This window comes from Anabas testudineus, chromosome 6 (assembly GCF_900324465.2).
Source record: "Anabas testudineus chromosome 6, fAnaTes1.2, whole genome shotgun sequence".
In the NCBI taxonomy this organism is placed as follows: domain Eukaryota; kingdom Metazoa; phylum Chordata; class Actinopteri; order Anabantiformes; family Anabantidae; genus Anabas; species Anabas testudineus.
The window spans coordinates 4,897,472-4,921,238 of record NC_046615.1 but is presented as its reverse complement, the minus strand read 5'-3'; the positions used below and the strand labels follow the sequence as shown (position 1 = coordinate 4,921,238).

Here is a 23,767-nt window from a genome sequence, read left to right as displayed (position 1 = left end):
ACTCCTGAGAAGATATGTACAGTTACACACCCTGATCGGCACCCTTCATACAGTTTAACCACCTTTCATTGTCGTATTCTCTCTGAGTTCATCATGCCGATAACCGAGGCTAGAAAAGAGTGTTTCTGTTGGTTCTGGTTTGTGGCTGCCTAAAAAAAGAACCAGAAGGCAAAACATGATGAATAATTGAATATAATTAATAATTAACTAATTAATTATGAAACATAACCTACCATTACTGTTTAGTGGCAGCTGAACTGGACTTTTTATGGTAGTTCCTAACTAGGTTGGCACATGTCTCTTGAGGAATCTTAGCCCAGTCTTCCATGGGAAACTGTTTAGGCAATTGTGTAATTTTAAGCATGGCCATTAACCTTGACTTCCTGCTAGAGCTTCTCATCAGGGTTAAATACTGTAAAATCTGCTAAAAGTTGGTAGATAGTACCTCTGGAAGCCTCCAAATAATGTTAAATGATGTTTGGATTCATCATTAGGCCATTCAATGGGTTCAAACATTGTCTTTATTAAGGTATTCATCTACTAATCTACATTATATCTAAATTATATCTTACTGTGTATACAGAATAGAAACAGATATCTCTGTTTATACAGAAATATACATAGATGACTTGAATAGGCTGCTTCATCTGAACACTGTGGTGACCTCAGTAGTTCTGGTGCCACACAGCTAGTAACAGCATCCTTATCAGTAGTTTCAAGTTAGCAATGATGTCATGACCAAAGGAGAAGGTGAGGTGATGTCATACAGATTTTGTGTAGCAAAGATGTCTGAGTGAATGGATGGGACAACGAAACTTTGGAACATGCTTAAACATGCTAGATGGTTGTTTAGTTCCTAATGACAAAGTGCTTTTGTACACTTAGCTGTACGGTTTCACATCCAACAGCAGATTCATTTGAACAGTTCTCTAACGTTTTGGGTTAATAACATCATCCTGCCGACCACTCCAGAGTCTGACATTATAGATAATACCACACATTTTGTTATTTAATTTGTAGCACTAATTAACTTTATTGTATGCTTTTTCATGCAACTGATTAACGTGTAACTGAAATTAGAAAAAAACTGCATGAAACAATATATATATATTTTTTTATTATATGTGTATTACACTAAATAATAAATCATTAAAGTGATTTATTAGACTAGTAACTTGTATATAGTAGACGTCTATAGTTCCAGCTGAAACGAAATTGGTGCGAAGGAAAGTTATGTCTTCAAATTACTGCCCAAAACTACATGATCAAGATAAGAGTGAAACCCTGGGTCCCCAGCTGCCACTGATTAACTTATTTATTTATAAATAGTGTAACATTATTAATGTTTGCCTTTATGGAGAACAACACTTCTTGTAGGGAACTAGAACATTGAAAAGCGAGCCAGGAAGAGCTTGGCGGAACTAAGTTGCACGTCGAAAATCTTGTCGAACCATTTTTAAAGTGACACAAAACGTCACTGATCTGTAGCACCAGCATCATATCGGCTAGCTGAGCTTTGGTAAGTTTGAGTGACACAGAAATTATTCAACGTGATATGAAAACGTCTCAAGATGAAACTCGGATGTGCTCTGTGGTGTGTGCCGCAGTATTATTTTTCCAACATGACATTATGTTGTGTTACTGACAGCGGTGACAACAGCTTGCTTCAATGCTAACGAAGCTAATGCTAGCCGGGGGTTGCAGGACACAAGGCAACTGCGTGACCACAGTTTGACCGCTTTAGCATTTACAGTCAACTAACCCAACAGAAAGCAACTTAATCTCTCTGTAGTACAGACTGACAGTGTTGACTGGCTGTTGTGTTGTTAGCCCAGTGCGTCCTGTAGCTTAAAAGGCTAGCACTTGTCTTATATAGGATCAACAACAGAGCCGAGATAGAAGAACAGCGTTGAACCTTGAAGGAGATTTTTATTTATATCGCTGCTAAACTCACAGCGAATCAGTTGTTTGTTTTCCTGAGCTGTTTTTGTTGTGGACAAGTTCGTTCAATTGCACTAATCTTCAATTACTTGTGACGATTAAAGTTGACCACAAGGGTGAGCCAAAACCCAACAGGTAGCGTTCAGCTCAGTCCCTTAAAAGAGAAATAACATCAGCTACTAAAGGAAATCTCACAGGTTGTTGGTTGTTTTTATTATAGTTATTTTAAAATGGGCTACCGCCTGCTGTAACACTAGAACATTGGTTCATACAGTTGAATCTATAGTTTAATTGAATGTCACATCTCAGTATTGTATATCCTCAAAATCACACCTTAAGTGATTACATTTAACCTACATGTTAAAACATGGTGACGTATTTGTAACAGACCGGGATGTCAACTTTCAGAGTGGCTCGTCTTTGGTCATTTCCAGAACTTCTCCTGTCAACAAAACACAACATACAACATGAAACATTTCAGGACATTAAGCCAAGAATCCAGTTTTGTAGTAGTGATTTTAAAGGGACAAGAAGTGAGTTCTAATCTCTTGGATGTTTTTATACTTTTGTGGAACAACATAGAAAAACAAATGTTGGTTGGTTTAGTCCATGAGTTTTTAGTCAGAGGACTAGTGTTAAAAGTCATTGCTGCAGACTTCTTTACCTTGTGGTCTAGCAGAAATGGAAAGACATGATAATATGATATGATAATTTTGGAACAGTAATTAGAGGCAGGTATTTGTGTGTTGGTCAGATGTAATGGCAGGGGGAGGGGCAGCTGACGTCCACCTCAGCAGGAAGTTTGTGTCGGAAGCAGAGCTTGATGAGAGGAGGAAGAAGAGGCAGGAGGAATGGGAGAAAGTCAGAAAACCTGACGACCCAGAGGGTAAGAACACATGCACATAGATCTAAAACCCACAAAACCTCTAAAATACATCTGAATCTCTCAGTATACATTCACATATTTGTTTGTCCACTCATCAGAGGCCCCAGAGGAGGAGTATGACCCACGTTCCCTCTTTGAGCGTCTACAGGAGCAGAAAGACAAGAAACAAGAGGAATTTGAGGAGCAGTTTAAATTCAGTGGGTCTTTGTTTCTTTTCTCTGTCATTAAGTGCTTTGTCATCTTTTTCTCTTGTACTCTACAAATACAATATTCTGCATGTCCACAGGCATGACTGGGATTTGTTATCATCCGTACCCATCAGTATCGTTAAATTCTCATTAGTCTGCTCAAGCACCACTGCTTCACCATTTTCTAACATGTGCAGCTTCTGTTCTCTGCAGGTAACCTTCAGTCAAAAACGATAATTCACCAGGTTCCAGAGAATCTTCATGAATAAACCTTTTAATTAATACTGTATACATAGTATTGTACTATGATTAAAGGGGCACTTCACCAGATTTGCAGATCACAGCCAGTTCTTCTTGGTGTGTAAAACAGCTTTAAAATGTCGTCTTTGTCTGTTTGAGTTTTATCATCATTTCCACTTTTTGTTACTGTATTGATATTTCACAGGCAAATGTTGATTCTTAATTCATTGCATTAATCAGACATCTGTAGTTTAGATTTACATTCTAACTTAAAAATAACATGATAAGGTTTATAAAATAGAAAACGACTTCTCAAGTAGAATTTTGAATCAATAAGTACCGATACTTTAATTCCAGTCATCATGGAAGAGGCAAACTGAACTGGTGGAGTATCCCTTTAATTATGTCATTAGTAATGGCCAGTCTTTAATCTCTTTGGACTTGTTTTCTACAATATTTTAAACTATAATTTAAAATAAGTGAAAGAAAAGATTTTGCTGCCGTCTACAAAAACTACAGTTAACAAAAGTGAAACAGAAAAATCTGCACAGAAAATCTCTGAGGACTTAACTCTGCTTCTCTAGATTGGCTGTTATTTCTGTAGACCTAGTCTAGGAAACGGTTCAGCTTTACTATTTTAATGACTTTCTCACAGCATAAACACAAAAATAGACATAGACGGCAGAATCTGTTTAAAGCTTTCTTGCCAGTGCTGATGAGAAGTTGTTCTTTTTCAAACGTTATGTACAGTAGCAAGAAAAAGTATGTGGAATTTCATGGTTTTCTGCATTAATTTGTCATAAATGTGATCTGATCTTCATCTAAGTCAAGAATATTGTATTGTAAAATTCCAACAGGTTCACACGTTTTCTTGCCATTGTATGTATTTCAGTAGCTGTTGGAAGATATGTGGTTGTCACATCATGTCATCCTTGAATTCAGAAAGAACATACAGTCGCTCAAACATACAAGAAATCAAAAATCAAGTTTGAACTATGGATGATGTCTGTGTTCACAATCAACAGAACACAATCTTCATTTTCTTCAACCATCCAGTTACATGAGTTCTGTGTGCGGATTTAAGTCAGACTGTTATGGTTTGCTTTTCTGAAAAATGAGAACATGTTTGTTCCCATGGTGACAGGGAACATGGTGAGGGGATTGGATGAAGATGAGACCAGCTTCCTGGATGAGGTTTCCCGGCAACAGTGCCTGGTGGAGAAACAGCGCAGAGATGAGGAGAAACAGGAGCTGCTGGAATACAGAATATCCTTTATGGTGTTTGTTTATATAAAACATTTTAATTAGCCTGTACCACTCTGTAGCTGAAGGCACAGCTGGTGCATTTCATTGAACTTGTCTGTTTTATGTGGGCTTTGAAATGAAAACAGACGACTCGTCGTAGAATTTAGCACAGAAACCTCCTGATATTTGAGCTTGAATTAATTAAAATCTATTGTGCAGTTGATTCTAATTTCCAGCAAAGTGTTCGCATGTCAACAGCTTCTAAATCTGAAAGGAAACGGAACTCGGAAATCCTCAGGTGTGGCCGTAAAGTATGGCTGTGTTTCACCGTTTACATTACGTCCCTTAAGAATCTAAATGCAACCCATAACACACATGTTTAACGTTCAGATCAATCTGAACATTGAACCAGCTCATCAGTATTGGCCAGTAGGGAAAAAAAACATATTTACACAAACTAGTCAGAAGTAACTTTGACAGTTGCTAAGATTGTTGCTTTACAAAGCTCCCATTCCAGCCTGTACGCTAGTTTGAAACAGAAGTACCCGCTGCTCACGATGTATCCACAGATTCCAGACCTCCTTCCTCTAGACCAGCATCTCTTTGTGTGGTTTTGTGAACATCTCAGTTTATTTATTTGCTCGTTCATCGTCAGTTACAGGTTAGTGCACTTGCAGTTGCAGTGTGAGCGTTGAAGATCTGTAATATGAGAGCAGCTGTTTCCTCCACGTACAGTACAGCAGTTCTGCCTGTTGTGTTAGTTTGTCACTAAATGTTTGAGTGTCTCCCTAAGCTCAGCAGTGAAGCTGTTTCCAGGTCATTCTGTGCACTTCGTGCTGTTTTTAGCAGTTGAAGGACAACGCATGCTGCTAATATAGGAGTCTGTTGGTTCACAGATGATAAGCAGCTTTATGTGTGTTGGCGGAGGCAGGCACATCTCCATCATAGTCAGGCTCCTGCTGGGACTGTGTCATGCATAAATTACACACAACTTCTATGTGTGCATGTGGGTCCATACTCCTGGTGATGATGATGATGATGGTGATGCCGCCATCACTGTGCTGTTCATAATTCAGTGGATAAACAGCTTTATCTGAAGGACAGAGGAAGATTCACAGGGCGCTTTCTCCTTGTTGTAGCTTAATAATCAGATAGAAATTCGTTTAGTTTCACTCTGTTCATTTAGCCTGACATTGTGTTCGATTGTGTTTTTCTTGTGAAGAGGGATTATTTGTTTTGTTGGCTCCAGCCAATCAGCAGTGACTCGCTTATCTTAGAGGTTCAGAACCAGCCGACTCTGTCCCGTCTTGTTTTAAAGGTAAAATACGTAGCTGCGCTACATCACAACAACATTTGAACCATGAATGAACCATGGGACCAGTTTAAGTCTGCTCCCAGGCTCTGTCTCCAATCTGACACCATAGGAGTCTCTTGCATGTCCACAGTGAACATTTGGCTCCGTGTCCCGTGGTTTTGCTCGTTTCTCGTTTTGCTTCTGTTCCTCTGCCTTACCGCCTTTATCTTTGCAGACAGGTTTGTCTGCAGATGAAGAAGAGAATGGGTTGTCGTGGAAACTATCATAAGCTGGTAACTACGGTGACGATTCAGAGCGGTCGTTTGCTGCTGTGAACACTAAGCGCATGCTCGCACACGGGTGCAGACCTTGGTTAACGCAGTGAGAACTCAGCTGTGCTCGTCTGTACCTCACATGTACCTTAAGGTAGCTAAAGCCCCACTCTGTGTCCTCTGGTCACCACCTGTCTTCTCTTGAACCTTGATTCATTTGACTTTTTTCTGTCCTCGTGTCCATCCTGTGTCTCTGTAGCTCAGCCCTATTTCATGTCTCCTTGGGCTCTTTATCTGTGTCACCTCTCTCTGCCTCTGTGCCTTAATGCTTTTCTTAGCCTCTCACAAGTGTGTCACTTTTTCCAGCACACTGATGTGGGGATGTAGAGGTTGTCTCTTAAAGGAGGACAGCATGTAGCTTGAATGGACGTCAGCCCAATGGGTCATGTGTTTTTGCCCCACACTTGCCGCGCCCCCCCCACCCCCCCAGTTATTCACCTTGACTTGGTTCTGCCACAGCGCTCTAGCAAAGCAAGTGTCCTCTGAAAGCCGCAAAGAGCCCGACAAAAAGGCGGCGCCCAAACAGTCAGGTTCAGAGCAAAAGACGAGCCACTTGTCTCAGGCCCATTTATTGGCTGGAGCTGTGAAGAGACGCAGGTATGTAGACAAACACTGAGCCTTCAAACCTGCTGTGGCCCCATGACGCAGCACTGACAACACACACAATTTGGTTTGTCACCTGATTAATGTAAAGGCAGTTTTCATGTTTTGTATCAGTTGTCACCAAGTGAACTGAGCTAAAAACACAGTAGAGCTGAGGAACCACTGGTGCTAACTCCTGACTTGTCACTTTGAACAACTTCTGTGACATTATCACTGATGTCAGTGAAATTAAAGCAACTTCAAATGTTCAACATGTCTTTGTTCTCTCACCCAGTTCTTCACAGTCATCAGACAGCAGTAAGAAACAGAAGGTGGATCTCACAACAGCAACAACAGGAAATGGAGACAGACACACAGGTGGGCTGCAGTCTGAGGCGGGATATGTTTGTCCGAAGTGGACAGAAATTGAACAGTGCACCTCTTTCACATTTGCTGGAGTCACTAAAAGACAGATCTGAAAAACACAAACTCATATGAAGCTCCCTCCTCAACTGCATGATGCACAGATTGTTCTTAGGGAAGAGTTACTGACTCCCTCTGTGTTTGAGTGCAATGAAAATGTGGGGCTATGGAACAAAAACGCTCTAGAGAACTAAGAGAAACTGTGAAGCTGTGTGATGAATTTATCAGTATGAGTGCCTCCTTTGACACGTACAGTACTTTAAGGTTCAGTTTATGAATGTATGCTGCTCACTAACAGCTCAGTCTTTCCCTACAACTAGTTGGGTGCATCTACCTTGTAAATAGAAACCTGGCTCTACAGTCAGTTTGTCGTATTTAACTGAAGCTGCATGCAAATTAGTTAAAATAAACAGTTTCAAAGTCGACATACTGTCTGTATAAATGAGATTTCTGTTCTTTTACAGGCTAAATCATTCAATTAGCAAATGGAAAATAAAATAAATGGGACTATGCTCACGTCCACACTCTAACCCTGACATGTGTTGTGCTGTTCAGACCAGGGGGGAGGAGCAGGAGGAGGAGCAGGGGGAGCTGAGGATCAACAGACACTCCCCAGCTTGACGGCGAAGACCCCCTCGGCTCCCCTGAGCTCCGGTCAAGGTGTGTTACACCTGCCATCAGCAGCCGTGTGCGTCGGCGTTTTACCGGGACTCTGCGTCTATTCCAGCAGCAGCGACTCCGACAGCAGCTCAGACAGCGAAGGTAGCGTGGACGCAATCATGTTGCCGTACCCTCGGCACAGCAGGACCTACAGATAGAGACACACACACACACAAATATTTAAATCACAATAACACCTGGCGGTATTCCTGGTGTTCTCACAGCTGTGAGTTGAACTGTTGCCCTTTGTCTCCAGACAAAGTTCAGCCCAGTAACATAATAACATTTAATTTAAATTGAAAGCAGTTTAAACACTATTCTTAAATCAGTGTATCTATTTGTGACTTATTATTTATTTATTTATATATATATATATATTATTGTGGCACTCAAACATGACACCTCCGCCCTTCCTTCCCTCAATCACATTTCACGCAGTTTAAGCCGAGCCATCAATCCCGCACTGCCTTCCCTGACGACATCCTGCCCCCCCTACACCCCTCTCCCAACCCAAGCCACAGCGACTGCAAGCTGTGTAGCGGCTGAAGGAACAGTGATTGACAGCTGTGGAGCAAGGAAGAGACTGGTTTAGACTGTGTCACATGACTCACACCTTTTAGCTATCAGCCGCAGAGGAGAGAGAGTCAGATGGGCAGGATGAGCTTCTTTCTCTCTCTGGGTTCAATGCAAAGTTTGAAAACGGATGTTTTACTGGTGTGATGTAATGTGTTTCCTCGTGTAATTTGTCTCAAAGTCACATCATGCTGGAAAGATGCTAAACTGTTTCTCAGGCACTGGAGTCTCAGTCTGAGGAATAAAGATCTTTGCCTTGTGCTGTGTCTTTACTGTGGATGTGTGTGTGTGTTGTATATAGATATTGTATGTAGATATTTGCAGATATACATAAACCAGCATTCAGTGAATATTAAGAGACAACCTGACCACTCGGTGTCTCCGCAGCTCCTCATCATCATGGTCAGAATTACATTTTTCAGCAGCTTGTGCTACAGCACTCTGTAGACCCGCTGCCCTTTTCTTACCATGAGAGGTGGTTGCCCATGACTCTGTTCCTTACCCACAATGCTCTTCTGCACTTTGCATTATGGGTAATGTACATGGCAAAGATTTGGCTGTATTATGCAAGTAGCAGCTACTGCAAGACACTGAAGAAAACATCACTGGTACTGAAACATAGTGCCTTCCCTCAAGGGACCTATCATCCAAATACAGCATATACTGTATACATATAATGCTTTGAAGGGATGCGTGCCAATCTGTTTGTGCAGCCTCGATGCTTCTGTTAGTTTACCAGGGGTTAAAAGATCTGAAATGCAGCTCGGAGCCAGACCTACATGGGCCATAAAATTAATGTGTAAAATTGGACTAGATCAAAACTAATTTGGGTAATTGGATTCTGGGATGAGTATTCAGTCCTCATTAAAACCTTGGCAGAGGAATATTTGCATCTGGAACTGAGCTCAGCTAGTGACTGAACCTGAACACGGCAGTGGTGGAGGTGAGGTAATATAATGTAAAGACTCTCAGTCTCTCTAAACAAGTTAAAGAGTGCGATGTTCGTAATTCTCTTCTGTAGCTCTGGTATGACGATCAGACCATCAGATCATTTTCTCTTGTGTTCATGGTCAGTAAGGAGCATTTCTTCGTTGCAGTTGTTAAGGCTGCTGACAGGTGAAGCTCAGTATCTCTGGTGCAACTGTGAAGACAGTTGCTATGACAACAAATAACATAATGGACAGTTCAGCAGTAGATGATGTGAATTTTGAGGCATATGAAACAAAAGCACTTTAAATGAAAATTAGTCCCCAGCAGCCGTATTTCTTTGAATGTGGAAGTTCAGCAGCACCAAACCAGATTTAAGAAATCCTCACACTGCCTGTCAATAGTTCACAGCAAGACGGAAGTGTGACTTTTTGTAAGAATTATTTTTTCCCTTGTCACCTTTACAAGTTTCCTGACACATTCAGTGTAAGCTGAACCCGCTCTGTTGTGTTAGCAGCAGTCTCCAACTCATTATCTCCTCAGCGACAGTCAGCTGAGTCGTGTGGAGTTACGAGGAGAGAACAAGTTATCATGAACTTTCCAGTGGAAACTCCCCTTTTGTGGCCCTTATTCAACCCTTGATGTGTGTTTGTGGTCATTTTGCACCTCTCTGTGGCAGCAGGTCGATTCCAACCATGGAGCCAAAGACACAACGAGAGCATTTGACATTTCCTTCAGTTTATTAACCTGAGTGTGAACACAAGTTTATAAAATGAAAGCATCACATTTAGTACAAAGATGCACAGCAACACACATGATTTAAGTACACAAGTCAGCACTGCATAAAAAGTACATTAAAAACATCAGAAACGTGTGTGTGTCTGTGTATTTATATATATTTATATATATACTCCTCTTTTGCTTCATTTCATAAGTCTGACAGTAACAACCTTCTCTTTGACACAAACAGTGACACTTCGCTTTCAACCGATTCTCAGTGAAATATGTACAAAATAAGATAAATACAACATTTTTTAAAAAAATCATGCGTTTGTGATCACTGGCATCAGTTTGTAAACAAAGAGCAGATTTTGGCAACATGCAGGATAAATCAGTCATAGTAAATACAAAGATTTTGCAAAAGCTGGCGAAGTGCCCAATATTTAAGAGCCTAATGACTTCACAAAGTGTCCCACATCTTCCCATGTTAGTGCTACAGCTGCCCCCGTGGCCTCCTCCTTCTCCGATTGTGTCACTTTGAATCAGCATAGTGGAGCTCTGAAAGCTGGCGCACCCAGAAAACATGTGATCATAACCTCAAAATGAAAACCTCCCCGTGACGACGGAGCAGCGGGAAGAAACCGTGCTCTGTTCAGGCTCAGTCTGTGAGTCTGCTGCATGTGAGCACAAAACCAAACATGTGATCTGCTACCTGAAAACGATCCATACAACAAAGTGAAGGGATTTAACCACTGCTATGTTTCTGCTTAGAGGGGACTTTACACCAAGGAGTTGTAGGTATCAAGTGGCATAAATCACAAGACACACACATGCAAAAAGCAACAAACTACATCCTCATGAATCAAGACGAATCTCTACAAAAGGCCAGTTTTACCTGCATATTCATATAATCATTTCGAGACACTTGCCCTCGCTGTAAACATGCAAGGCTCTTCACACATGATCGTACATGTGCTGAAAGCTTTAAGAAACAGACAATATCCCTTCTGATGGAGTCTCACTGGATACTGACCGAGCATTGTGTAACCAGAATAAATCATAGCGGCAGGAGAGTCGTCGATGTTTGATTGGATTTTTTTTTTGTTAGTTTGTTTGTTCACAACTTATTTTTGATCACAGCTGATTTACACACTTTCATTCGGTTTTGTTTGCTGTTAATGAGAAGAGAGGTTTTGTTGAGCTATTGTACAGCGTGTGGGCTCTGTTGTTTGGGGCGTCTCACTCTGGTGCCGGGTTGGTGGGCGGTAGATTCCGCTGTTTAAAGTACTGTGTGACCTGCTGAGGCAGCTCGGCCAGCACTGACTTGGCGAGGGTCTCCTTGGGTGCCTGAGAAAGAGAGAGAGAGAGAAAAATAGATCAAGAAAGCACATTACGGAGAATGATTGCTTTTTTTTTTGTGCTGGTGATTGTGGCCTGTTTTCTGTGTATTTGTATGCACAGAGCACCACACTGGCACCTATACAACTATTCTAGCATTAGGAGGATATCAATTTGTAGTAAAAGTTAGCTGCCAACACAGCTCATCATCTCAGGTCTCATTAATACGTTGCTGCTCTCCCTCTTCCTCTACAGTATATTCAGTCTCTCACCCTCCCACCAACAAACTGGAATGAAGCCAGCAAATGCTGTCTGTTCCTCCCACTACAGAGGAAGTCAGCTCGCCCACCACCAGCCCACACACGCATACACACAATACAAAAAACAAACCCGCAACAATGCACACGATGAGACCCCCTGTGCACAGCCTGGAAATGTGTACAGACTAATTAGCATTTAGCAACACTCGCAGTAACACTTTTCTGTGTGCAAGTATGCGTGCTCATCAACACGACACACTGAGGCTGAGATAACCAGGCAACTACCCTCATCGAGCAGACACTGTGTGTGTGTGTGTGTGTGTGTGTGTGTGTGTGTGTGTGTGTGTGTGTGTGAGAGAGAAACTAACATCCAAGTAGCAACAGGCTTCCATTTGTTATCACATTCACACTCAGATGGCATGACATCATGTCATTAGGGGAAGTCTCTGATGCAGAGCTTGGATGGAGACACAATGACACTGACAATCACATCAGAAAGAAACATTAGCTGAAGTGGCATCTCTGCAAATGGCGACTAGAGAACCAACTTCAGCAATGTGAGAGGTTACAAAAGTTAGACTGATATGTGTATCAGAAGTATCAAAACTAGATGCCAAAATGACCACTGCAGTTGGCAGAAGAATACCTTGGACTGCACTGCAGCGTGCAGGTTTTATGTCACCTCATAGGTTTTTGTGACACCAATACTCACATTACGGAAGTCCCTGAAAGGGACAAACTGTACGATGTCCCGAACAGCCTCCTCTCCGGTGTTGGATCTCAAAACGCTGGCGTCTCCGTCTAGAAACTCCATGGCAGCGAAGTCTGCGTTGCCCACACCGATGATGATTATGGACATGGGAAGCTTAGACGCCTGTACGATGGCATGACGCGTCTCGTCCATGTCGCTGATGACTCCGTCTGTTATGATGAGGAGAGTGAAGTACTGCTGCAGAGAGGGAAAGGATGATGGAGGAGAAGCAGTGGGGTGAGAGATGAGAAAAGCTATAAGAAATCAGAAAATAGATCACGAAAGATCCTAAAGCATCTTAAGGAGGAATCTGTATTGAGGAGACGCTGTTATAATTATGCCAATTATGCTGCCACTACTGAAGAGCAGAGTGACTTAGTGTCATGGAGGAGGAGGGATTGGACAAAGAACAAGACAAAGGAGAAGAGAAAAAAGGCAACAAAGGACATTTGACAGAGTGTTGAGACAGACTGTGAAGAGGAGACAGGAAATGATTCAAGAAGAAGGAGACAGCAAGTTGGACAACACAACACAAGGGGGAAAAACACACACACACACACACACACACCAGAATGAAAGCTTCTCTGAATTAAAGCAAGTTGAGCTCACTTCATGTGACAGAGTGCACCATCTGTCCCTGGAAAGAAATCACAGAGAGGAAAACTTGAACTGGATGAAGTGAAGTGAATGATGAAGTAATAGATGAGTATGAAAAGCATGAAGCATGAGGATCAGACTATTATCTATTATATAGATAATAGTTTATATATCTATTATAGGACGATTTATTATTTGAACCATCAATCTCACAGGGTAACAACAAAACACCTGTCAGTTTTACTCTCTAAAATGTTTAGCCTTTTATTTATTTTTTTCAAAAAATGCTTATCAATCAATATTACTGAGCAGAAGTTAGATTATAATTAGATGGATTCATTTTAGAGTGTATTCTCTAATGCAACGCTACAGTATGTGATGAATTAAATTAAAACACGACCTTCTGATTCAGTTTCAGAAGAGAGCTGAATAAAGCCAGTGAAATAGTGTTGCAAAGGGTATTAACAAGGCATGTGAGGTGAGATATAAATCCCTGAGACATACAGGAGGTAGAGACAACGTGGAGCAGGTCTGTCTGAATCTCACTGTAGGAGCTGATTTTGCAATTTTACACTGGAAATAAAAACAGACACAGATGCAACAAGAGGACGACGTGCGTCTCATGTCGAGTCATACAGAGACACTACACCATTTCACGCCTGTCTTTATTCCCAGAACCAAACATGAGTTACTCACACACACACACACACACACACACACAGACACACACACACACACACACACACACAGACACACACACACACACACACACACACACACACAAACCCTTTTCAGCATGGAATGAAACATTAACCCGATGAAGGCACAAATTAGCTAAATGCAACAGCAGTGGAAACAGGAGGAAACCGCTTTTATCCCCAGTCAGTGACCTGGGGTCTGACCCACTAATCTGAGATTAGACAGATATCTCTGGGGTTAGCTTGGTGTTTTCCTTACTTTAAGCTGGTGTTCACTGGAAAGAACCAGTCATTACTTCAATATGATCCTGACAAGGTGAGTTTGCAATAAGTTGATAGTAACATTACTACTTTAACAGGAAATTAGCTTTTAGGTATTTTCATCTACGTTCTAATTTGTTTTTCACAAGTCTTCACATTGCACCTCAGTTTAAAAACAAGTGTTCTCAACCACTTATAAAATCTTTTTGCAATATTTTATACTTTTTTCAATGTTCACTTTCCTCCTGCTGAATGGAAACACACTGACAAATGTATGGGAGACCTCAGACTAAACACAGTCATCACTGAAACATCACTGACAACACTTACAGATGAAACCTTTTAAACCCGAAACCGTCATATGCTGCTTTTAAAGTCACTACCACAATGGGGTAAGTGTGTTACACAGCAGGAATCAGCACCACACAGAGACTGTGTCATGACGCAGTGTCATGTGGAGACGTGTTTCCTATGTAATAACTCCCAAACATAATGGATCACCGTGCCTTTAAACATTTGCATATTATTCTGACTATTCTTGTTGTCATTATTCATTTTTATGATGCATTTCTATTAAGGAAATAATAATGTTTATTACCTGTAATTAGCAACATGTGAACATGCTCGGAGCAGGTCAGGTAAACCCACAGTCAACTGTTGACAGCCAGCTTTCTGATAACTATCAGGAAACGCAGATGTTGAACTAGCTTAGTGGTTGTGGGGTGATACGTAAGATGGACCATATGTGACCACACAAAGAGCATGGATCAGTTCACTGTACTAGTACAAGTAACAAGGTGAAAACACACACTGACTAAACTCTGAAGTAAAAGAAACACTTCTATGTTCCACACACACACACACACGCACACACACACACACGCAGGGAGGGCTCTGAAGCCTGTCTCTTTAATGTGCTAACAGCAGCGCTCATTAGAGAATCATTATCACACAGACAGACAGGGTTGCTCACACACTGGGACACACACAGGCTGCACCGGCCTGAAGCCTGTGTGTTCGGTGTGTGTGTGTGTGTGTGTGTGTGTGTGTGTGTGTGTGCAGGAGTGTGTTTGTACACAGTTGCACCGTCTGCACACACAGGTTCTCTCATTATCTGAGGAACAGGAACACTGAGACAGAGCAGCAGCCTACACCCTACCCACCCCCTTACTCCAACACACACACACACACACACACACACACACATATATGCACTGTTCTCACTGCTAAGCCACTCTGTGGTCCACACACACTTCTGCTGCGGCTGTCACATCTCATTATCTGTTACTCCTTCCTATGTTCCACGCATGTTTGAACTCACTGTAATATAAAACAAGAGAAGGCTCTGCATTCATTTCCTTAGAGAAACAAAAGGATTCTGGCACACAAGACACAGACGAGTGCGATCCTTTGTGTATTTTGCTCATGTATTTGTTCTGCACGGGGTGACAGGGTACAATTAGGGATAAAAAGCATTGTGGGAGCATAATGATACCCAGCTACTGTGCTCTCTTCAGATTTAAGCAGGAGCTGTACCACTGGGTATGTAGCATTGGTCGAAAGTTTGTGAGTGTCACATGTAGGTAAAATGTTTTTTGTATGGGACTCCAGTGGGAACAACACGTAATAAATCTCCTAACCTGAGTCTTGCTCTTTGACAACAGCACGTTTGTTTATTTTTCTTTAAAATATTTTTCGCTATCAGGAAGATGAATTCAAACACACTGCTTCCTTCAGCTGTACAGCCTTCTATTTATCAAGGGATCCTTCCTGGCTCAACATGGTTCTGCTGCGACACCCGTGAGCTTTACAGGACTCCTGACAGGGCTAAATACTGCTGCCTCGCGCTAAGCAAGACTGTGGCTCAAACACTTCTCTTATTTGATTCCACAAGGTGACAGCTTTACATGCAAGAGCAGCAGCGGTGATTACCCATTCAGTTATGATCTCAATAGTTTCTAAGCAGCCAAGAAAATATTGCTCAGGTGGGACTGCTGTAAAGCAAAAGTGAAAAACATCCATATTCCTGCAAATAGCAAAGGAAATGCTTTTGAAAAACTGTGACAGACAGGTGTAGTGAAATCCAGAGACTGTGTGGCTTACACCAGGCTGGTGCTGCACGAGGTGCCAAAATGGAGCTATGATTAGATGCTCGAAGAGGGTATTAAAGAAAATTCCTCAGCAAGTAAAAACTATCTCAGGAACTGGAACACTAAAGGGATTATCTTTGAACATCAGCCAAAGGAAGGAGTCTTAAAGCTGCACTCAGACCAGCTGTAGTGACATATTAATTCACACACTCCTTCACTCATTTATCATTTACCCACTGCTCAGTCCATCACACTGAAGTGACTTATCAATCTTTAGTACCACGTCTCTGAAGACAAACTAAATGCACATTTGCCTGCTTTTGAAACTAGCTGCTACTTGATCCATTTACTTCCATTATTTAATGCACATTATAACTGTACAAGAAAAGATAATCAAAGGTCTCATTAGCATTTTTCTGTTCTGTTTTTGTTTTTTGTTTTTTTTTAAACAGCTGTTTTTGATCCTGCTCTTGTGCTCAAACATCACTCACTTTCATTTATTCTCCTTATGACTTCTCTTCACTGTCCTATCAAATGGCTCTATGTTTTATTGTGGGCAGTCTGCTCCTTTGCACTAAACATAGAGACAGTGTTATGTTGTTCTTGAATCTTCAGTGCACACATTCCCTCCCAGACAAAGGTGTGATCATACAAGTTTTTATTTATTTTTATTTTTATCATCCTACAGTGTGATATACACCAAGAAATGGCAACATACCACTGAACAACCGTATTTACTCATCATTAGTAGAGCAGCAGTCAGTAGTGATTTCCTGTCAGGGCAGTTTTGCGCTCATAATTTATCTACTTTGTTTAGCAGCTTCGTGGCGTGTGAAGTGTGTGCATCTGCTGGCTCGGACTCCTGGCATGCAGACCAGCGTGGCGGGGAGTAGGGTGACAGACTGGAGTGACAACGTGTGTCCTCTCTTCCTCCATCTTACAACTCTCTGCAGCTGAGACACTGGCCAGGCGTTTCACACATTTGTGGCTTCAACAGCATCACGGGGAACCTCCTACTCTGTGCAACTTCATCTGTAGCTTTCTCCTCTTCTCTCCACTGCATCATGTTCTGTTTTAATACGTCACTACAGCTGGTCTGAGTGCAGCTTTAAGACTCCTTCCTTTGGCTGATGTTCAAAGATAATCCCTTTAGTGTTCCAGTTCCTGAGATAGTTTTTACTTGCTGAGGAATTTTCTTTAATACCCTCTTCAAGCATCTAATCATAGCTCCATTTCGGCACCTTGTGCAGCCTACTAACAAAACACAGAACTTCGCTTTAGCCTGAGTAAACTGTCCCACTACTGTTAATAAGTAATATATGTCTACTTGTTCATGTTAGGCCAACTAAAACAAATCTCTTACCACTGGAAAATGTATTTATCTGTAGTTTTAAGAAGAGATACTACTTGAACCCACATATATTTCTGATTATCAACCTCATTTATCAATCAACAATAGAACCACTTCAACCATCCAACATGAAAAAGTGTAGGCCTAAAAACCACATCACATACAGAATCAAACAAAGGCGCTTGTTGTCTACAGTGTTGCTTTCACACCGGTGACATTCTGGATATGTTTAAATCAATTATAAGTGAAGTGAGCAGCATACCTGAAGTCATCTCATGAGAATGAACCCTACTCCACCTTTGCCCTTTTTGCCATCCGCCACATGACAAATATTCTCCTTCAAGGTAACCCCACAGACACTTTGGTCTTGACATGTACACACTTATGCAAAGCTTCCAGAGAATATTCAGTTTTTAGCCGTCTGAATCAAGTGTGTTGGTGGCCCTTCCTCCAAATTTAAAACCTGGCAATGACCCTGACGCTCATCATTTTACATTATACTGGTTCAACTCAAGAATATTTATGGAAACTGTCGTCACCTACCGCTGCTTTCTCTTGCTGAAGGGCCTGGGCGGCAAAACGTGCTACATGGTTGATGATTGGAGCAAAGTTTGTTGGGCCGTAGAAACGGATGTGAGGGAGACAGGCAGAGTAGGCCTGAGCGATACCCTCCACACCTAGAAACATAGAAAAACGCAAAGAGAAAGAATGTCAAACTCCAACACAGCCTAACGATAAAGATAGAACAGAGGAGAGTGTGGAAGAGGAGGTTTGTGGTAAAGGAAAAAAAAAAAGCTGGACCACATATAAAAAATCTTATAGCTACCAACTAAAATGAGACATTCTCAGCTAGGGGCCATAAGCTTGTGAAAACACATTATTGTTATTAACTTTGCTATTTTAGACTCCAGTCTGCTTAAGTAACCACACTGCTGAATGTGTGCCCAGACAGGTTGCAACTTAAACTCAGCTGTTTATCTTTTGTGCTTCTTATAATGATAAATAAATGCTGTGTTCTTTTCCTCGACATCTCAATTTGATTAAAATAAAAACATGATGTATAAGACATTTCAAAAAAGTAACATTTCAACAGATAAGAACAAACAACTGTATAGATGTCAAACTGAGTATAAAGTTAGTCACTTGTTAGGATGGTTACTAATTATTTACAGCACCCAGATTTTACTGTTTGGTCTGGACCTTCTCAGTTTAAAGTGTACTGGAGGCTGTTTTAGTCTTCCCAAGAAAGTATGAGTTGGTATGGTATCTCATGTGATTTGTGAAGGAGTAGCTCATTAGCTAATTTTATAGCTAATGTTTGTGTGGTCATTGTTGATAATGACAAACTTTATCGATTTCAAAGATGCTCCAGCACAGCACAGATCTTCTTCAGCCGAGGTCTATATGGTAAGTAAGTATAATCTTCTTACTCTGTCAGGTTAAAATATATGTTTGATCATTTCATTCTGGGTCTCACTATTGTGCTCTCAGCAGCTGGTGATCAAGTCGTTAGCATTTGTGAATAAACACATTTGCATCCGACACACATAAAGATGCACAGATGGGGGTGGCTGTGGCTCAGGGGGTGGCTGTGGCTCAATAGGTAGAGCAGTTGACTGCCAATCACAGGATTGGTGGTTCGATTCCCGGCTGCCATGTCACATGCCAAAGTGTCCTTGGGCAAGATACTGAACCCCTAGTTGCCCCCGGTGAGTCAGGTCAGCTGCATAGCAGCTCTGCCATCAGTGTGTGAATGTGTGTGTGCTTGTGCGTGTGAATGGGTGAATGAGAAGCAGTGTAAAGCGCTTTGAGTACCAACTAGGTAGAAAAGCGCTATATAAGTGCAGACCATTTACAGATCTGAATTCGCTATATTAAAAAGCAGTGCTTATTTTGTGGTCCACTAACCCATAAGAACCAAAGGTGACATAGGGGTCACACTTTTTTATGTTTATATTTTTATATATTTATTTATTTTTCTAATTTACATTGTGTCCTGTCCAGCAGCGTAACACGCAACAAGGGAGTGCTGAATGCCTTGTTGTGCAGAACGGTTTAGCTCAAGAGGAGTATGTGTTTTAACCCAGGTGTAATCAGGGTTTACTCTACTCTAAATGACTAAATGGGTGTCATCAACACTTTAACAAATGTTCTACACTGATCCATTTGGTTTGTTTGATAGCCCGCATAATTTTTCTTTCAGTAGAAACGGGTCTGGGTTGCGATAGGTTAACGAATGTGCAAGTCCCTGACGAATTTGTCAAAATGTAACTAGATGTGATGGAAGTGAGGAAATGTTAGTTAGAGTAGGTACAGAGTTTTTTTTTGCTAAGTAACACTTTGCATCTCCTGTGGAAGACAATCTTACTAAATGTCTACAGTCATGTTGTTGACTGTCAAGGCTCAGTGGTGCTTTGAGCTAAATGGACAAAGGTATAAAAAGCTTAGTCTTTACAAGCTAAGATGAGTCATGGCCACTTTGTGCCAAACTTTGACTGAGATTTTCATTTTAAGATGCAAATAAATTAGTTATCTAAGATCAAGATTAAGATTCAAGCACTCCAGGGTAATCTTACTGCATAAAAGGCCAAAGACAGAAACAACTGATGTATTTGACTTCCGAGCCTTCGAGCAGCCTTGAAAGAGAAACCTTCATGCTACTGTAACGATACATAGCCATATGGGCTCAAGAGCACTTTGGGAAACCCTTGTCACTGAATACAGTCCAATACTATACCCACCAATGCAATCTGAAACTCTATCATACAAAGAGGAAGCCATACATCAATACAGCGCAAAAACACTGCTGACGTCTCAGGACCTGAGCTCAGATCGACTAAAACACAGTGGAAACGTTGTGGATCAGAGAAAGTAAGGCCTGACTCTGATTTCTTCTCTTATACATAAAACCTCCTGTTCTCAGTCATTTAACATCTTTAGAGTTGTACACTATCACTAAATATCTGGATTTTTCATTGGTCTGAATTGTCAGGAGCACGTGTTTTGTGTCCTTGTGTGCACCAGTATTCATACTGCAATTTTAGACATCTTAAGTAAAAGTGTAGGTGAAGTGTGAAAGTGTTATTTACTCAGTCAGAGGCGAGTGCTGTCGCATGATCTGGAGATGTTTTTCTTTATTTACTGTGTCCTACTCAGTATTACATACATTTGCATTGGTTGTTTACAGTTTCAAATGTAAATATTGGCATCTTCCTTCAAACTCAGCTCTTAAAAATCAGTAAAGGATTTTAGCACATTGTATAAAAATGTGCAACAGTGATTAGTAATGTTAGTAATTGCATCAGGCCTGTTTGTGAAATCTGCAACTACTGCACTCACCTGAGCAGAAAGGGTTGGTGGGGTTAAAGTTGATAGCAAACTCATGTGACACCTGATGAGACAAGAAACAAAGACGGTAAAGTAGTAGTAATCTCTATCCCTCACTACACTGTAAAATAAATACTGGCCATTTCTCCCACACTTTCACCCTCCCACCCTCTCTACTTCTCTCTGTGTACTGCTCTCTCTCCTTTGTCCTTTTCATCAGCTCAGCACCATGGCAACACAGATGGGTTGACAGTTGCGTAATCATGTTAATATGCATGTATAATGCTTACAGTTTTATCTGTGTGTGTGTGTGTGTTTTATGTTTGTATAATGCAGGCTCCCAACTGTAGGTTTGAATATGACAGAGACAGAGAGACAGAGATCGAGTGGGCCTCGCTCTAACTCTCACTTGTCACACTCGCATGTTTTGTACATATACTGTATAACACACACACACACACACACACAATAAACAACAACAAACACATGCATACCTTCCAGTCTGGTGGGAGCTGGGCTCCAAATCCCAGAGCAGGAAACATTTTGTCGCTGAGGAGGAAACCATGACAACAGATTGAAGTGTTAGTTAAGCCTTTTATTTTTTTCATCCAAATTCAACAAGCTGGATTTAGACAGCAGAGGAAATCCTTTTACCTTGTTCACAAAGACACACATTCAGAGACATTTAGGAGAAACAGCACAAGAGCTGGTGGAAAAATGGAGTAATATTGTAAAATGGCTTCTCTCCAAAGGAATGGCAGGACACAGATATTCAATGGACTGCCTACAGTAATTGTCTTGACACTCAAAACTTTATTATTGGCAGTGTTAGTATTTGTCAGTTCCACAGAATCCAATTTGATATAAACTAATGTAACAAAAGTAGATAGAAGTAGGGCTTGTTTTGTGTGTTGTGCCCTGCAGAGATAATGGGATAAAGATGGATCATAAGGAGAACAGTTTCACTCTTTCTGTAAAAGCCCACAATAAGCAAACAAGTCCAGAAATGTAAAGACGCTGTCAGACCAGTTTTTGCTCAAGCCGTTGAGCCGTTAGTGTCAGTGTGACTTTAGCATCCAACAAAAAACATCCCAATTCTGTACAGAGTTACAGCATGTAGTATTTACTCAGCTTCTTATCCCCACATAACCATCTCTTCATTTTAGATAGCTCTAGACTTAACTAGACTTAACAACAATGCAACAAACAAAGAGCCTCTGTTAGATACTCACGTATCATAGTCCTGTATTATTTGCCCCACGGCTAAAATTGCAGCAAGATACTCGTTGCTGCCCAGAGGGTTTATGTAATGGAGGGAGGACGGCTCTCGAGGGTTCCCATTGGATGCTGTGAAGTCTATACCAACCTATGTAAAACAGAGATGTGATAAATTAGGGAGCATCTTATAATAGAAACCGCTATTGTGACCTTTGGTGCAATGTTTTACATTAGTGATCATTTTAATGGACTCCATTTCAACATTAGGTTAATTCTGTTGTTGTGTAATGACTTTCCCTCAACCTGCACTGAAGCAGAAAAATGTGAAGAGAAATAGAATGGCTGAAAATCTTTCGACAACTTCGTCAACTAATATATATATATATATATATATATATATGCAGCTTTATACAGCTATATATAGCTGTATAAAGTTTATCAACTTCACATTATAGGCATTTCCTGCTTGTAAAAACCATTTAGTTCAGACAGCTGCTTCATACTGGTCACATGACCTATACAGTGTGTGTTCACATTTGTTCATATGTTTAGAGAGACAACCTGATTGTAAAAAGACTCACTAGGCCCCAACTTTACACCCATCACAGTACTTGTTAGAGAACCAGTCAATGTAACGTTGTTGTGATTTTGACATAGAACTTGATTTTAACTGAGCAACTTCCCAGATTTTCGTCTGAAGACAGATTTTAAAAGTATTGTAGTGCAGCCGTGTCTAGCAGGGAGAGAATGGCCGTGAAATGACAAAGAGGCCTATTTTTAACACAGATGACCACAGGGTGATACTGCAATGGCATACAATATATACAAATGTGAACACGCATGCACGCACACACATGCACACAAATTTTCCACAGAGACACCAAAAGCACAAAGACACAAACACGCAAACTCACACAGACAGTCTAACACAATATGAGATTAAGAGTGACAAGCTTTTCCTCAGGCGCTGAATAACGGTTTGTGTGCTGACAAGGACCCGACCTAGAAACTCCGCCTCCCTCCTATCAGCTTAAAGATAGTCTAAACAATCTCCTTTCTCTTTGTGCTTCAGTGTTACAAGACAATAACGTTCTGGTTTGTCGACGACTGAGAGAAGGAAAAAATGCAGAGGGAGAGCTAAAGTGGTAGATGTGTGAGTACAGGGAACAACACTGAGCAATAAGGTAAAGGATGGGAGGATAGAGTCTAAAGAGCAGCAGGACTGACAAACAAAGAGATGCAGGGTGACAGAATTAGGATGCTGCTGTGTGTTTTGTATATATGTGTATGAATGTGTGTTGGGGATAAAACTGAAATGACATATGTGTGAAACGAGAGCCACTGCTCTAGGTTCAGGGTGCCGAGAGGCAACAGCTAATAGTTGGAGATGAGACAGCAACACAGCTTTAACAGATGCTGTGAATTATGGGACTAATTCATCTCTATTGGGTAGATAATTTATCACAGCAGCAAAAAGTAGCTTAATAAATGTTAGCACTATTATTTAAAGTCCATCCATCACTCTGCTCTCCTCTAAGATGAGATAAGTATCTTCTAGTTTGTGAATGGACACACCTGAATACACCTGATCCAGTTAATAAGCAGTGAGTAGGGCAGGTACAGAAAAAATGCCCACACCTGGTCTTGACAGAGCCCACGTGGATCTAAAACTGAACTTCACTGGAGGACACATAGAGCATACTGTCCTGATCTTCTGGCATGTGATGGTCCTGGTTGAAAAAGTTTCTAAAACCAAACAGAGGCTCAATGCCTATGTGAGCACCCGCAAGGTTGGCCAGTCAACAGATCTCTACAGTGTGGAAATGAAAGCGGCAGGTCCAAACCATGCAGAAAGACAGATTAAA

At 41.2% G+C, this 23,767-nt stretch overlaps 2 protein-coding genes across 3 annotated transcripts in view; one reads left to right on the top strand and one right to left on the bottom strand.

Annotated features, from left to right (window-relative positions):
• The first annotated feature begins 1,132 nt into the window (after nt 1–1,132).
• Nucleotides 1,133–8,625, top strand: psme3ip1 (proteasome activator subunit 3 interacting protein 1). 2 transcript variants are annotated; one of them, XM_026365979.1, is made up of 8 exons: nt 1,136–1,519; nt 2,696–2,827; nt 2,926–3,024; nt 4,400–4,521; nt 6,584–6,723; nt 7,004–7,086; nt 7,687–7,893; nt 8,230–8,625. In XM_026365979.1, exons 2-8 carry the CDS (start codon nt 2,701–2,703, stop codon nt 8,232–8,234), a joined length of 783 nt encoding a protein of 260 aa, XP_026221764.1. In that variant the 5' UTR covers nt 1,136–1,519; nt 2,696–2,700; the 3' UTR covers nt 8,235–8,625. The 2 variants fall into 2 exon arrangements, with proteins under 2 accessions (XP_026221763.1, XP_026221764.1); XM_026365978.1 differs by lacking the exon at nt 8,230–8,625 and having other exon boundaries at nt 1,133–1,519; nt 7,687–8,223.
• A 1,596-nt stretch (nt 8,626–10,221) lies between these two features.
• Nucleotides 10,222–23,767, bottom strand: part of cpne2 (copine II) — a 33,570-nt gene continuing 20,024 nt past the window's right edge. The window contains exons 11-16 of the mRNA XM_026366637.1: nt 21,917–22,050; nt 21,179–21,233; nt 20,697–20,748; nt 17,901–18,034; nt 12,322–12,558; nt 10,222–11,358 (exon numbers count right to left, since the gene is read on the bottom strand). Of these exons, the coding sequence (XP_026222422.1) occupies nt 11,251–11,358; nt 12,322–12,558; nt 17,901–18,034; nt 20,697–20,748; nt 21,179–21,233; nt 21,917–22,050 (720 nt within the window). The 3' untranslated portion in view covers nt 10,222–11,250. The remainder of the gene's footprint in view (nt 11,359–12,321; nt 12,559–17,900; nt 18,035–20,696; nt 20,749–21,178; nt 21,234–21,916; nt 22,051–23,767) is intronic.

Excerpts from the sequence above, each read along its gene's own strand:
- psme3ip1 (XM_026365978.1), top strand. The coding sequence starts at position 2,701 with ATGGCAGGGGGAGGGGCAGCTGACGTCCACCTCAGCAGGAAGTTTGTG. Across the intron at positions 3,025-4,399 it reads TGAGGAGCAGTTTAAATTCA|GGAACATGGTGAGGGGATTG; the intron begins GTGGGTCTTTGT and ends CCATGGTGACAG. Across the intron at positions 6,724-7,003 it reads GGAGCTGTGAAGAGACGCAG|TTCTTCACAGTCATCAGACA; the intron begins GTATGTAGACAA and ends TCTCTCACCCAG.